Genomic DNA, 16,807 nt, shown 5'->3' on the forward strand with positions numbered 1-16,807 from the left:
GGTGGTGGGGGAGAGTGGGGTGGGTGTGGTGTTAATATTAGTAGAATTTATGCATATGAGCCTAAACTAACCCTGTGATAAAATTCCATACACCCACCTAAAGCTGAATTCAAATGATTAGTCGCACCTGCACAAACCAAAATTGGACATGTCATAAAGGGGGGAGAAAATATTTTTATCAAGCTGATTGGATTATTTGTATTGAGTAAAACATTGTCATTTAGGTTTACATTAGAAAGTTTGAGATCAGAATTCCATTTATTAACATTCTGTAAAATTGAAACAAGATTAGGACTAATGTTTGAGGTTATAATTTGGTTCCTATGCTTCCAAATAAAATAAATAGTAATAACAAACACATTAAAACACCAAACACGATCCGACTAGATATAGTTTTATTGAGGAAAAAAATACTTCAACACTTGCACAAGGGAGGTTGAATGTAATGTAAGCGTAGACCTAGAGGTCCAACTGCCCAAATGTGTGAAGTAAATTCCCAAGTTATGAACATATGATAAATAGCTTTTGTGAAAAAAAAAAAAAATGCAAGATTTGCCAATATTTCTCCATTTTCCTAAATGTCCTAACAGTAACTCCATTGTGGAGGGATCTCCATAGAAACATTTTAAATTTGGGGTGTATTTTTTGTTTCCAAAATATTTCCACCATTTAGGGGGGAGACCCCCTAGAATACTTTGGTTGTCAGTACATGAGTTTGAGATGACAAACCTCACACCTGCATGGGCAGTGAAAGATCCATTGTTGGTCAAAGTACACCACCATTTGTCATGTTGAAGAGAAGGATTAATTTTGATAACCTCCCTAACCATATTTGGATGTAAGTAAACAACATCTTATCAACATTCTAAGAATTATAGTGATAATTGATCAATCTTTTCAAGAGGGTTGAAAGATGAAGAGTCATAGGTAATTGGATCAAAACTACAAGAATTAACTTAAGGATCATACCAGAAAAGGTATCTTGCCATGCCCTAATACGGAGATAACACATTTCTTGAGAATTGGTAGGATAGAGGACCCACACCGATCCAAGTCCTTAGGCTCAAAAAAGGATTCTTAATAATAGTATTTGGCCCTAATGACTTTGCACCAGATAGCATCAGTTTCAAAGAGAATTCACCACCCAAGTTTCAAGAATAGAGCTTTATTCTGAGTAATGGCATCCCTTAGACCCAAACCGTCAGGTTGACAAGAATAAAATAAGATGCATTTTTTTTTTAGATAAATGAACTTCCCCCATTTCAAAAAGGGGAACAAATAGAATCAATGTCACGATAAATTTTGAGGGGATTGAGGGGAAACTCAAAGCATGATATGTCGATTCAAGACCTTAAGGTAAAAAAGGAATTATAGTTGGGTGTCTACCTCCTTCTTTTCCAACTATCATTCATATCTACCCCAAGGGTATGCTGCACTCTAAATGACTTCATGTAGCATTTTAACTAGTCTTAAGAATATTCATTTGATGGTCTTAATATTTCTTTGGGGCAAATGCTACCACCCCTATGCCCTTTCCTCTCTCCACAGCCCTCTCAACTTTGCCCTCATCCACCTTCACCTTGCCTCTGCCCTGTAACCCCGCCCTCCCTGTCCCTACCCTATAGCAAGCTCATTTAACCCAACACCTAATCCAAGGGCTGGTCGTGTGTTCGACCCTCGGTCCCTCACACTCCACCCTATATAATGACTGATATTCTGGTAGTAACAGAAGGCTGAATAAGTGTGGTCCATTAGGCTCCATATTGGCCCTTGTTTGGCTCATCCTTAGGTCTTGTATAGCCTTTAATGGGCCTCTATACCATAGAGAGAGAGAGTGAGTCATTGATTGATAAATAACCCATAATTCAATTCACAATACCCTTTTTCTTAAGATGATGACTCCGATTATAACCTACCCCACCAAAGCTAAAAGAGTTTGGTTAAGAGTTAAAAGGGCTAATGAACATACCTTGCTCCAGCATTTTCTTAACTCCCCACTCAACTGTGTTAATGGAAGCATATGTGATCTCAGTTTTTGACAACCAATCCATTGTTTGTCACCCCCAAAAAAAAAATCATAGTATTTAACAACCAAAAGGTTGAAGAACCCAACCACTCGTTGACATTCAACCAATCTCTTCCTCTGAACATGGCCACGTGGCAAGCGTAAGATATTGGCCCCTCAAAAAATTAGAACCTGTTTCTTTTAAGGCACTCATAGAAATACAATCCAAAGGTCCATAAACAAGTCCCAAATCTCAAGGCATGACCATCTATTTCGTCTTTTTATTTTCTTACACATTCATTCTTTCCTTTTCCACCACCCCCTCTTGTATGCCCAGTCATTAAACATGTTATATATAAAGTAAGCCCTGCCTTTATAGGCTTACAATGCTTATGTAAAAAAGGATATAAAAAATTTTGAATTTCTCAATCAAATAAGAAAACAGGATACCATCTTCTATTTATATTATTATTTAATATAAATGGTATAGTATCCATATCCAATGAAATCGTATTTGTATTTGAATTAAAAAAAATTTAAGAAATTACCAATAGATAAAAAATTAAATAATTAATGATTTTAAGCACAATAGCTTAGAAAATTAGGGATATAAACATATAATCAAAAATTAGAATTCGATTTACATCTATTTATTAGTACCCATATTCGTATTTATTTTTGTATCCATATCCGTATCCGTTTACATCTCTATCATTCAATTGATTTTCATTTGGGAAACTTTTCATCTTATATCTATGATTTAATGGAAATTATAATTATAATTATTTGGTTATTATTTTTCTTTTGGTGAAAATTATTGAGTTATTATTATAAAATTATTAGCTTTTATAGAGTGCTGGACCACACTAGCCCTAAACAGCCGTTTTAGATGACAAAAAGGGCTTAAGAGATGAGCTCGGTGATGACTCTCTTGGAGTCTCACCTTCCTCCACGTCTCTGTGTCTTTGGCTCTTTGTAGACCATGGAAGCCCATGCTCTTGAGCAGAGAGATTTCAACCCTTCTCCCTCTCACCTTACCCTTCTTATCGCTGAATAGTGGTTGCATAAGGTGAGCTCTCAGAAATCAGAATTGGCGATTGCTTCAAGGAGCAAGAGAACCTGAAACGCCTTGATTCATCCAAATCCGATTCATTTTCAGGTGCACTCCAACTAGTCCCAATTTCATATATTTTTTTTTGTAGTGGATTTGATCGGAATTTGTTTCTAGATTGGTGGGTTTTATCTGTCTTCGGATCAAGGTCGGTGGGTTTTGATTCAGAGATCTGTTCTATTATTATTTGGTTTCTCCCCAAATGGTCTGTTCCCGTAAATTGATTTCGTTCTGCAATTCCTCTGGTCGCCCTATAAACATGGCTACAAATCCGTTAACATATCCCGATCCATCCACCATTATCTCAAGGCAGAATCATCAACTCCAAAGAAACAGAAAGCAACCCAATTCTCAAAACCCCTTAAAGGTTCCACCTTGCAATCAATCTCGAGCTGCCGCGGTGGATGTGTTGATCTTCATTGCGGTGATTGGTGCTTCTGGGTTTCTGGTATTTCCATATGTTAAGCTATTCTTCCATGGCATTTCCGGAGTTGTCGAGGTGATTCTTTCTGTTGTGAAAGACGAGGTATGTCGAGCTCCAATGGTCTATGCATCCATGGGGCTTAGCTTTTTCTTTGCAACATTGGGTATATGGGGTATCTCTAAATGCACCCGAACTGGTAGGAAATGTGGAAACCCCAACTGCCGCGGCCTCCGTAACTCGGTGGAGTTTGATATACAGATTGAGACTGAAGAAAATTTGAAGAATTCGAGTTCTTCCGTGAGCAAAGATAGTAGTGTGCAGGGCCTTCTTGAATTTGTACAAGAACATCATAAAGAATTAGAAAATGAATTAAGGAAGATGGCGCCTGCAAATGGGAGGGCTGTCATCGTTTTCCGTGCCAGATGCGGCTGTCCTATAGGTAGGATGGAAGTTCCAGGACCGAAGAAGGTCAGAAAGATCAAGAAGTAGAGGAAATTTTATTGGTTATTGATAAAGAGGAACTCGTATAGGAGGCCAGTTTCAACTTGGAGAAAAAGATTGCTTGTATACTCAAGCTTCCCTGAACTATACTGTATTTAAATAAGTCAGATCAAAATAAGCTTGTAAGGATTCTAGTGAAAGTGAATTTGAGCATTAGCTTCATATGGTATCTGTCTATTATAATATGATGCATTTCTCTCAAATGATGATTCCCTTTGAAATTCATCAGGCTCTTCATGGTTGCAGTTTCTGTTAGGCCGTTTGATTACTGGTTTTTAAGGGTTTTGTTTTTCTTTTAGACTTTGAAGTTTCTTTGAAGTGGCAGATCTAAGATTAGTTTTCTTCATTTAATCATGAATGACTGTTACCCTGTTACTCACTTCGGTGGAAGTATATGTTGAAATGTAAAATAAACATGAATAATTGACAGAACTAATCCTATGGAAAGCGAAAGACTTACTTTTACTTTCTTTTTCTCTTGTTTCCCCCCCCCCCTTCCTCTTTAACTTTCTCATCAAATCTTTATCTCTTTTTTTTTTTTTTTTTGGGGGGGGGGGGGGTGTGGTGGGGGGAGAGAGAAAGGTTGTGTTGACAGGCATAATATTTTTAATGGAAGATCATACTTTTATTTTTAGATTAGTGCAGATTTTATTTTCCATAGACTTCTGATATCAGATTGGAACCATCTTAAATACTTCAACAGTCATATTGCAAACGTTGTGTTTTGCAACAGATCAAGTCAATCAAATCAAGGACCCGGCCTCTGTTGTATAAACGTCTATGCAATCCTTTGTGTCCCCACGCCCACCCCCCCACCCCCCACACCCCCAAAAAAAAAAAAAAAAAAAACTTCTAAGCAATTCTTGCATTTGTCTCTTTCTTTCTTTATATTAATTTGTTTTGGGGAGGGGGTGGGTGGGTGGGGAGTTGCTGAGAGCCATACAATATTTTAACAGAGATTATGCTTCCTCTTTATGCAGAAGAATGTAGATTTTATTTTGCATAGTCTTTTGATATCAGATTCAAACCATCTTAAATACTTAAGTCTGTCAATCATCATGAGGCAGGCAAACTATGAATTTGTTACTGATCAAGTTAATCTAATAAGGACCTGGGACCTGAGCATCTACTGTGTGACGCGCTTATTTATCTTAGAAATCCTTCTGATTACCATGTTAATAATCTTTGAAGCAATCCTTAATTTTTATTTATTTATTTATTTTTAATGGAGAAAAAAAAAAAAACTTCTAAGCAACCCTTGTGTGTCTCTGTGTATTTAATTTTGGTGGTCTTCAGACAGCTTGAAATTGACTGACTGACTGACCTGTGTGTGTGTTTGTGTGTGTGTATCTGCATGTATGTATGTGTGTGCTCAAATTCACGCCTGTTTGTATTTGTCTTGGCTTTGGTGGCCTTTTCGTATAGTTTGGAATAGACTCTTTGCTCATTAGATTGGAGTAATGGCCTGTTTAAGAGATCATTACTATGTTACTTTGTTCCGCTATAGTGGTTATTGGTTTGGCTCAGATAGCTAGTTTCCACAAAAGTACAAGAAATGAGATTTGCTTATATTAATGATGTGAAGTAGGAGAACTAGGTCCAACCGTCCAAGGTGGGTGAAACCATGAAAATGTTTCACACTATCCAGTTGAGAAAGTGAGAGTATATCTTCCTAAGTTATATCTGAAGTTGATAGATGCCATTGTAGAACAGAACTTTTATTTCCCTTCTTAATTGCTGATATTACTTTTAGCAGATAACACTCGAGTTTTTATTTATTCTCTACTGTTTATTCTCTGCAAAAACTGAATCTTTTCATGTTGGAAATGGGGGAAATCATTATCATATCACATCAATTTTTTTTTTTTTTGGGGTGCTATTTGCCTAAGCCAATTATTCCTACTGCACTTCCAGACTGCTTCTTGTCATCTGCACCCAACACAGAGACCAAGGGCTGATGACCCATGTCATTTTATTCCTAATTCTTTTGGTTCTAGCTAAAAACTATGTTCTTTGTACTGGACTTTGTATCAGGTCTTCAAGGAACTATGGCTTATGATACTTTGAATTTCTTGCAAACTATTGCTTCCGGGATCCCACACCAAACTCTTCATTCAATTCTGGCTTGGACCGGTCTTGGATATCAGTCTTTTCATCCAATAGGAATCTAGGTTTGGCTATACCTTTTTAGCAGAGAACATTGAGTCTCTTCCCGCACTATTTTATGTTGTCCCTTCTATCCAAATCAAGTTGTTGGGTCTAGAACCAAACATGTTGAATTCATACAGATGGTAGGCTTTGCCATAAGTCAATTTGACACACTGTTTTGTTGAAGGAGCAATTAAATCTACCTTCCAGGCTGTATATGCATGAATATATTTCATCCCAGATAAGCTATCTATAAATTTGAGAGATGAATTATGTATCATGGACCTGAAGGCCATTATTCAGAGGATATAAGTATAGCTCCATACAAATCAATAACTTCAATCAGTAATATTTAGTTGTAATGGAACTACTCGGATAGGACTTTGCCCACAAACCAGACTTAATGTGACGTCGAAAATAATCTGGTCATTTTAACTTACTTTCCATTCACAACCTTGACCTTCATTTTCAGAATTTGAATCTCTGTTAGCAGTTCTCATCCTTAAACCAGGCTTTGTAAAGTGATTAGGGTATTATTGTTGTACGGAACAGGGAGCATTCATCCAGTGGACAGGCTCAACTGTGGAGATATCATATGCATAGCAGTTGCTAATGAGCTTATCCCATCCAAATATTTTTGAGCATGGAGTTTTTCATGTCACATTTCTTTTGTTTCTTCTTCTTTTGGGGGCAGTTTCCATCCTACATGTTTGATTCCCCACCACCCCCCTTTCTCTCTCACAACATATGGGCGCAAAGCATATAAAAATAGCTTAAGATTCTATTATTTGAAGTGACGCATTGCTTATGTCATTTACTGTAATATGGTTGTATGCCATCCGTTAAATTGCAATGAACTATTTTGAATTATTATTTTGGTGACTAAATCCTTTTAATTTCTCTTTTCCTGATTCCTGAAGAGACATTCTTCTGATCTTCTTTCCATGCTTTTGGAATTTTTAATAGCTCCTCTAATGGGCCCCTTGGAGAATAATAATTGATGGGAGTACCTTTCCTTCTTATGATTTTTGATTCCATGGATTGCTTATATGACTTTTGATTCATCAGACCTGCTACTAACCTAAAGTTATCCAGGGTCATTGGACATAATCCCAGAATCTCCTTTACTTGTTTTGGAATATATTAAAGTTGAGAAAGAAGCTGCAAGTACAGCAGCTGGTTAAAGAGACAGGTACTTAAATTACTCTCCTTTTTCCATTTTTTTCAAACCTTTGGGGGCCACAGCTATCTATTCCCTTCATGGTCATCAGATTCCCATAATTATGGGCTACCAATAAGGAAATAACAAAACTACTAGGTGATTAGCCTCCAATCAGTCAAATCCCTTAACCCTGCTGACTTATTATTTCTCAACTTCAAACAGATAGAACTTACTTCTGGAAGGGACTACATGCTGGGAGAGACCCACCATCTAGTGTCACAGCATAAGTATATCGTAAAGGTCTATGGTTGACCCTATGGGATGAAGCTCACCACCATGACCTCTAGGCATTTTTCATCTTGCTACTCTCAGTTTTATTCTGACCATTAATAAGAATATTATGAATCAGAGGATTGAAACTATCTGAATGGGTTAAATTTTGGCAAGGTAACTTTCTATGGAACCTGGCAATTGTGCCCCAGCTCTTGGAAATTCTCTTACTGTGACGTCAATATCTTGCAATGTTGGTCCCTCATTAGTTAGATGGACCTAGATTTTTCCGGCTTGTTTTTAGTAGTACTTATTAGATGAATGATCTTCCACAGTTCACACCTTTGAATCATTGAAAGTTGTTCCTTAATGCAGCAGACCAACTGAATGTATGTATGACACTGAGATGGCATACAATTGAGTTTTGGTTCCAGCCATCAAAATGATTTTCGCAACCCGAGGAATACAAAGATTGATCCTGATCTAGTCCAACTTTTGTGATTTGTTCGATTGCCATTGTTGCTTTCCTCTCTCTTGTTCAGTTAAATTATGAGTACATTACAGATTTTACCTTTTAAATCTAATATTGCTAATACTGAAACTTTATAACAGAATAAGTCATGTAATAGGTAGCTTTCGTCTAGAAGAAAGGATCAGGAACTGTGGGGGACCTTTATTGTCATTTTCATGGTTGAGTTTGTGTGTTTGCTCCTTTTGGGGGGGATGGGGGGTTTTGGCTCACTGTTACCCACCTTGAGTTAGAAGACTCTTGTCAGTTTTTCTCTCTTTTACATCAGATGCTGGGACCATTAGAAAGGCCCACTTTAACTAAACTGGTATGTATTTTTGAGCAATTGAAGATTATAACTTAGAAGGTGATACTAAAGCTAATACAAATCAGCAGTTCACTACTTCTATAGGAATGACAAAATCAATTACTTACTTTTCCTTCACAGCAGAGGTGCAGGGGACAAAAAATTGGATCAATTCCATTATTTTTTATACATAAAAATGCATCCTATATATATATATATATATTTATATATATATATATATATAAGGACAAAAACAGGCATCGTCCTGTTCTGATTTATGGGTTGCTTATTATTTTAAGAAATGTTCTAGGATCTCTCTTATCAGATCTGTTGCAGACTTGAGCAGAAGAAAGGATCATTGCCCACAAGAATCTTTGTTTTCCTTCAATTCCAAAAGCTCCCCTCTCCTGCAAACCAACTACCATGAATATGAATCTTACTGTTGCAGACTTGCTCAGTGGGGCGATTTTATGATTTTCCTCTCATGGGGATTCCAATCTAATATTTTACAAGACATCTCCATCGGATGATGTTTCACTTGGCACATACTGAATCAAAATCCTTTCAGCTTAAGGAACTGGACTCACTTTATCCAATATTTATCCATTATCTATTCATTAAGAAAAGTAAGATAAGTTTCTGTCTTAAGATCTAAGACTAGATTCTTTGATTCCCTCCCCCCTAGAAAGAACAAAAAGAATCAGCCACCCACTCCACAATCCACATCTTCCTTTGGAAAGAAGGAGAAGGGTGGGAGGTGTGAAGAAAGGAAAAGAGAAAAACTATCTGACGGATTTTATCTCAGAGTCCCTTAAAAGAGAAAAAAATAAAAAGGAAAGAAAGAAAATAAAGTATTCCCATTAATTTCCTTCAATGCTTTCTCTCTGGGGAAAAAAGTAGAGCCCATTATTCATCATGGTGGGGCTACCTAATGAAGCAGAGAATCGCGCAAAGAGAGTAAAGGGAGAAGTGGGAAAACAGCAAGAACAAAAAACAATCCATACACTTTTCCTCTTTTCTCTCCTTTTGAGACTAAATTGAAACTGTACTACGTTCTCTGTTTCTGCTGCCTTAGAGATTCTCTCCTCCTCTTTCAAGTCAAAAAAGAAGGAAGAATTAAGGGGAAAATAAAGATGATATGGAGTGGAAGATGAGAGAGAGAGAGAGACAGAGAGAGAGTCCCAGCTCATTGCATATATTCTCTCCTACATAACCCCACTTATGTGTCCAGATAGGGAGGGAGAACAAAGGACGGGACATCCAACGCAAATTATAAAGAGAACTACAGCTGCCTTACGTTGAAGCAAAATTGCAGGAATCAAAAACCTATGTTTATCTGTCAGCCTTCAGAGTGGTTCCGATCACAAAACCGAAATGGGTCTGCAGAGAATGCAAAATCAAGATATGGGTCTGGTTCTGTCTACTGATGCGAAGCCTAGGCTAAAATGGACTCCAGAACTTCATCAGAGATTCATAGAAGCAGTTACTCAACTTGGCGGAGCAGACAGTACGTATAAAATTTCTGTATCCAAATTATTTTCTTTAAGATTATGTAACCAATTTGCATGAAACTTTAATTTCTTTTGTTCTTCTCTTGTGGGCAGAGGCGACACCTAAGACTCTGATGAGAATGATGGATATCCCTGGGCTTACATTATACCATCTAAAGAGTCACCTGCAGGCATTCTCTCTTTCTGGTTTTGTCTATGATTGTTACTTAAATTTCATAATTAAAGAGAATCATATAGAATATTCCTGTTGTTTATTGCAGAAATTCAGGCTTGGGAAGAATCAGCAGTCAGAAACTAGTAGTGACAATAACCAAGAAGGTGAGATTACTGACCCAGAAAAGATAAATGATCACCTCAACATGTCTCCTGTTAGAATCTTTATCCGCTTCTATGACAGAAATCGCAGAAATAGAATGCAGAGAGGCTGAGATTCGGAGTGGACAGACCCGCGGGGAAATCATCTGTAGAAACAACAATCAGATGAATGAGTAAGAACTGAGATAGCTCCCCTTCTTTCTTTCAGTTTGGTCATTGGTGGGGGCTGATTTAAGGAATGTGTTCTCAGGAGTTTACAGATAGCGCAGGCTCTGCAGATGCAAATGGAAGTGCAGAAGAAACTTCATGAACAGGTCGAGGTAGGGTATCGATCAATTATTAGCCCACCTACATTATGAACTGTTGATCACATCTGATTATAGTTTTAGGTACCCATCAAACCACAATTTTTTGTCTTTCAGGTGCAGAGACATTTGCAGCTGAGGATTGAAGCTCAAGGGAAGTACTTACAATCAGTACTAAAGAAAGCACAGGAAACACTTGCAGGATATAGTTCTTCTGTGGGAATTGAAGCCGCAAAAGCCGAACTCTCTCAATTGGTTTCCTTGGTGAACTCCCGATGCCCGAGTCCTCCTTCATTATCAGGGTTAACAGAAATAGGGGGTAGCCTAAGCCCACAAAGCTCAAGGAAGAGGCCAATAAGATGCATCGACTGTTCTATGGATAGTTCATTAACTTCCTCTGAAAGTTCAGCAAGTAAGGATGAAAAACTACAAAAGGTAGAGGATGGAGATGTCCATGGATCCAAGGAGCCTTCTGTTCTGCTTCCATCAATGAAGATGAACACAGATGGACACAACGTGGTCTCGACTGGATCAGATGATCAGCTTGGGGAACAAAAGAGAACTGGAAGTACCATTTCTGATGACAATTATGTTGATCAGCCATCAACTACTAAGAGACTATCAACCCATAAAGAGAGGCCTTCTAAAAGCTTTGGGGAGTTAAGATTGCCACGGGAGTTTGATCTGAATAGCCAATATCTGGGTGAGATGGATTCAAGCTGCCATGACCTAGACCTCAACTGCAAGGAACCAGAGCCAAGTCTCTGAGTATTTGAAGCATTTTGGCGCCTAATGTATTCTCTGAAGAGTGAAGATTTATATATTGAGGGTGTGAGAGCACTCATATAGTTTTCAATTTATACACCATAGATTGTACAGCCAGAGGTGGCCATTGGCTCATAAAATATGCATAGTGTTCATGTAAGTAATATGTCTACAATTTACACAGTGTGTGTGTGTATATGGGCCCGAATCCCGGTTAGTACATGAGGTCCTGGGATAAGAGTTGATGGAGACGCCATGTGGGTGGCCGTAGGGCTTTTTTATTTTCTTATTTAATGAAAATATATTTACCCTGAAAAAATAAATGTTAATGAGACGAGTATACTTAGGCTGTGTTTGGTATGTATTTTAGGAATAGATTTGGGTCTTAGAATACATTTTGAAACCCGGTTCACTTCTAGTTTCTTGCTTTATAATGAGTTCCAAACTTAGAATCTATTTCAAGAATGCATACTAAACCCAACCCTTAATGGGTTAAGTGAATATAATAATTAGAGTCGAGGTTTCCTATAGGGTCTACTTATGAAGCATTATCATGGTAGTTCAAAAACTTTTCCATGCGCGCGATAGATTAGATGTGCCCAAATTTGTAGATCGGTAGACCCTTATGACCGCGGCTTCAAGTTTCATCATAATCAACTTTTGATAAGTGGTAAAATAGAACTTTGAAATCAAACACTATGAAGGTGAACAATAGTGAATATTGTAGGTGTGCATGAACATATATAAAAACATACATGATTATATTAGGCTTTGAAATTTGAACATTTGGGTAACCCATACCATATCCTCTTTATCCAAAAGTTGAGAACTGCCACATCATTTTCCCTCTTAGCACAAAACCATTTAAGAAACCCTTCCAAAACAAGGATGTGTAAATACAATTTTCACAAATAATTAATGGGGATTAATGAATTTTCATTTCCATATATAAAAAATATGATATCATATAATTTGATATAAATATAATAAATAACAACAACAACAATCCAAGGTGCAACTTGGATCAAGCTCAATCCACTCAATGCCGCTTGTCTTATTGTTTAGATTTGTCATTATATTGTATTATCTTTTAATATATTGTTAAGATATTTTATTATGTCATTAGACTTTTTTTTATATATATATTCTCAGCATCAGCATCAATATTGCTTTATTAGGTAGGTGCCAATTTGGTGTAAGATAAGAATCATGCAGTCAATGTCGGTTGGATGGATCAATTTCTGGTGATATATATTGCAATTTAATTGATGGTTCGGTTCTGGGGATAGTTATCTCATGTCATGTTGTCTCTTATCCTATCCTGTCCAATCAAATGGAGTTTCACTCATGTAATCTCCAATAAAGCTTAGTTAATGATTAAATTAAAAACCATTTAACATATGGTGAAGCTCTGTCCATTTATTTCAGAAGGTTTGGAGCAGATTACGATGGAATCAAAACACAAAGGATGTGATTACCTACCTCTAAGATCATAACAGCACATTACCTTTAGATGTTGGGCCAATTCTAAATTATATTAGTCACTTGAAGTCATGTTTTGTGTTTACTGATTTCTTGTTTGTTCTAAGAGAGAGAAATGGTTTAACCGACTCCTTGGCAAGGAGGGCCTTGTCCTCGACGCATAAAACAGTGTTACCCATTTTGGATTCGTGAATTCAAAAAGACTGTTGTCATCCATCCATGAGTTCTTCGTGTTCTAATGAATGAATTTTCTTTTACCAAAAAAAAAAAAATAGTTAAACTAAAAACCAATACTTTAAAATGGATTGAGTTTTCTTTCACCCATACTACAGAAGGATTCCTTCGCCGATGGGTGTCAATGCCTTGGGATGAGCACGGGGAATAGTGAAGGGTATTTGTTGACCCCATATTGTATGGGAAGTGAATAACACGCTAGGTGAACCCTCTTCGACATGTGAAAGATAACTTTCACATTTTAAATTATATGAAAAAAAAAAAATCAGATTATATACTGCTAAGTGATTGGCAAAGTTTTTTCACTTAGAATAAAAATAATAATTTCAAAAAGAGTCTTTCTATGTGTCACTATGTCTAATGAAAAAGTATAATGCTTCATTATTTGCCACTTAGAAATATATGTTTTAGTTCATACGATAGAGGACAGCGCATATATCTTGTTACACCTTGCTGCCATTAGGTTATTTGTCATAGGACTAGGATGCTTATTTGTCATATACCTCTACCAAGATCTCTGATAACAGTACCTTAATCGCCATAATCCATAACCAACCATTCTAAAATCAATGTAGTGGAATCAGAGCTTATATATATATATATATATATATAATCAACTTCAAGTACTGAACAGAATTTAAGTGTTAACCGTATTACAATAACTGTGTTTTATCCTTCACAAAATAATTGTCAAGACATACATTATAATATCCACAATGATAACATTTAAAAAAAAAAAAAAAGAACTGATGAGAATGGGCAGCATCATCCTCGGCTCACGATGCCATATAGGCACAGGTGTCACATGTACAGCCTAAACCATGCTCCTTGGGCTCTACCATCTACCTATCCCCACCATAGTCCACCATGGAAAAGGATATGTCACTGTTCATGGGTACCACGATACTTGTAATATCATCTAAAATAAAACATACACGTGGTGTGAGCTACAACTAGCTCAATGAGGGATGGGATTTGTGATCACGTATAAGCCATGATGCGGGATAATACCGTTTATTTTATTATAACCACCTAACATCAATTAAGTCATGTTCATGCTACTAAGAAATATTAGGTATAATCCTTAGTCCTGGAATCTCCAATGGTCACCCAGCAATATAAACTCTAGTCGTGAATAGGAACCTATAGGTCCCAAAATGGGCATTCAATCACCCAACAAACCCTGATAACCCCCTCCTGTCAGCCACAACACCGGAATCACTATCAGACACATTTTTACCTCCAGTAACAATCACATCGTACAACAGAAGTGGCAATTTGAAAGGGTTCATCTAATATACCACAGTGAATTATCCAACAGCTCACTTCCTATTGAAAAGGGATCGTAGCACAGGGTAGTTATACCTAACTATAATAATATATATTTATACAATTAGTATGGACATGCAATACTAGATTTTCCATTGGCCACTCTTCATTCTATGCCCACACCTATTCTAGCATACATACAGTTAGTATGAACATGCAGTACTCGAATTCCCATCTACCACGCAACATTCCATATCCAAACCTAACTAATGCACACCCAAGTGTATGATGCAATCCACACTATGACAATCACGATACTAGAATCCCCCTGGGCCACACCAGATCCCACACACAAAATTCATAGAATCAATAGTTTAATAGTACAATAAAGCATACATATTATAATAATTATAAAACACATGCTTGCAATGGCATACATCAATTCAAAATTTAAAACACTCCAAATTAAGTTCATACTCACGTTGTCTATTAATCTAGTGAGTTAAATTCCAAAGTAGAGATGTCTGGGCTTCACTGGATGTAAATATATCTTTGTCCTAGGTACAAGGATAACAAGTGTCAAAATATACAAAAAGGTGTTAAAGCGGGTCCTTTAAAATCACCAAAATCTACCAAAATGATAGTATGGTATGGTCCACCGATAGGTGTATGTCCTATTGGTGAGTGGTACTGATGAGATGGACAAAGGCCCATTAAATCTTTGACACCATTGATTGATGGTCTTCGGTAGATGCCTGTTCCTACCGGTGGATCAGTCGATGATATGGGTAGTGGCTGATTTCAATCAGCAGACCCACCGGTTTGTAGTGGACTTACTGGTGCACATCATTTGGTGGGAAATCTAGAAAGTACTCAGCACTTTAGGGCTTTGCCACCTCGGATCCGATGTCAGGATTTGTTTCGTGGGGTTTATAGAGGTTCTCCCTCATTTTATTTAAATCTGACTGATCATGTTTTCACCAGGCCATTTGGGAGTTATACCGATTCTTTGGCCAAAAACCCTATACTTATTTGAGGAAAAATACTCCCAGAGCTCAAGAAACTTACTTTGAGCTTAAGAAACACGTAGGGAAGTGTAATGTACACTATCTCAGCAAACTTAGGTCATTGGGGTCAAAGCTACCCCAAAAAAAAACCTTGATTCTTCACCTACCCAAAACCCAAAATAGAGAGAGGAAATGGAAGGAGAAGGATTCCCTTATTTTTGGGAGTAACCGACAACAATGCATAGTAGAGTATTCTCTCTCCTTTTTCTCATTCTCCCTCTCCTTTCCCACGTCTTTCTCAATTAAGGAATGAGCATATGGCTCATTTCTTCCTATGTATATGCAAAAATCATTAGGGTATGTTTTCCTATTCAATGGGCTTTGGCCAAATTGATTTAACTAGTGCTGAGCCATGTGGACCCACCACCTTGGACCCACAAGGTGTGTACTCATAGGGTATATTCCATGTTGTGTGGAGACAAGGGAAGAGTAGGCCACTACACTTATGTCGAGTCAGGAATGTATTGCTTAACATTGACACATAAAATACATGGCACAAACATAAAATGTTGGGGGCAACACCAATCTATAAGCCACCAATCTGATTCTCTAAAAGATTTCTAAAAAAAATACCTTTTCTCCAACATTAAATCCAGATGTTTAGAAGTAAATATGGGATCTGATTAGAGATAATGTTAACTGGTGCACTATAGAGATGAACTTTGTTGTCAACATACAACTTGTCCAATTGTCGATTGAGAAAGTAATCTTCATAGGAATGAAGTGGGATACCTTGGTCAAATAGTCCACAATCACCCAAATAGCATCGATGCCCCTAATAGTGCAGGGTAATCATGTCATAAAGTTCATGATGATGTTTTTCCACTTTCAATCTGGGATGGATAGTGATTGCAACAACTCATGTGGTCTCTGTCTCTCAAATTTTACATGGTGACAAGTGAGGCACCTAGATACATGAGTGGCTATGTCATTCTTCATCCTGTTCCACCAGTAAGAACCTTTGAGGTCCTTGTATATTTTTTTTACTATAGGGGTGTATCGAGTACTGAGAGTTGTATGCTTCTCTCAAAATAGTGTCTTTTAGATCACCATCTTTGGGCATGCATAATCTTCCCTTAAACTTGAGGATTCTTTCACTAGTTAGAGTAAAATCGATAGCCTTTTGCTTTTCTTCCATATGCTATTTGCCAACTTCTGCAAGTCTGCATCATTATTTTGGGCTATAGGCTGCACCACCAACGTTAATAGTGATAGGGTAACACCCTCCACCAATAGCTCTATGTACAACTTCCTGACCTCTTCAATCAGATATTTATTGGTTGTTAATGATGCCAAATTTAGGGTATGTGATTTATTGATAAGTGCATCAGCTACTAAATTGTCCTTTTCTGGATGGTAGTAAATAGGGCAATCATAGTTCTTCACTAACTCTAACCACCACCTTTATATCATATTGATCTTC

At 37.3% G+C, this 16,807-nt stretch overlaps 2 protein-coding genes across 4 annotated transcripts; both read left to right on the forward strand.

The window, feature by feature from the left end:
• Nucleotides 1-2,885: 2,885 nt before the first annotated feature.
• Nucleotides 2,886-4,244, forward strand: LOC122065894 (uncharacterized protein At5g19025-like). The gene has a single exon (XM_042629719.1). It carries the CDS (start codon nt 3,319-3,321, stop codon nt 4,027-4,029), a length of 711 nt encoding a protein of 236 aa, XP_042485653.1. The 5' UTR covers nt 2,886-3,318; the 3' UTR covers nt 4,030-4,244.
• Nucleotides 4,245-6,541: 2,297 nt separating this feature from the next.
• On the forward strand, nt 6,542-11,492 carry LOC122065895 (myb family transcription factor PHL8-like). 3 transcript variants are annotated; one of them, XM_042629720.1, is made up of 7 exons: nt 6,542-7,381; nt 9,668-9,943; nt 10,041-10,117; nt 10,208-10,265; nt 10,345-10,435; nt 10,513-10,582; nt 10,685-11,492. In XM_042629720.1, exons 2-7 carry the CDS (start codon nt 9,811-9,813, stop codon nt 11,333-11,335), a joined length of 1,080 nt encoding a protein of 359 aa, XP_042485654.1. In that variant the 5' UTR covers nt 6,542-7,381; nt 9,668-9,810; the 3' UTR covers nt 11,336-11,492. The 3 variants fall into 3 exon arrangements, with proteins under 3 accessions (XP_042485654.1, XP_042485655.1, XP_042485656.1); XM_042629721.1 differs by lacking the exon at nt 6,542-7,381 and having other exon boundaries at nt 7,867-9,943; nt 10,354-10,435; XM_042629722.1 differs by lacking the exon at nt 6,542-7,381 and having other exon boundaries at nt 7,868-9,943; nt 10,360-10,435.
• Nucleotides 11,493-16,807: the final 5,315 nt, after the last annotated feature.

The sequence above is a fragment of the Macadamia integrifolia genome, unplaced genomic scaffold, assembly GCF_013358625.1.
Source record: "Macadamia integrifolia cultivar HAES 741 unplaced genomic scaffold, SCU_Mint_v3 scaffold215, whole genome shotgun sequence".
Taxonomy (NCBI): domain Eukaryota; kingdom Viridiplantae; phylum Streptophyta; class Magnoliopsida; order Proteales; family Proteaceae; genus Macadamia; species Macadamia integrifolia.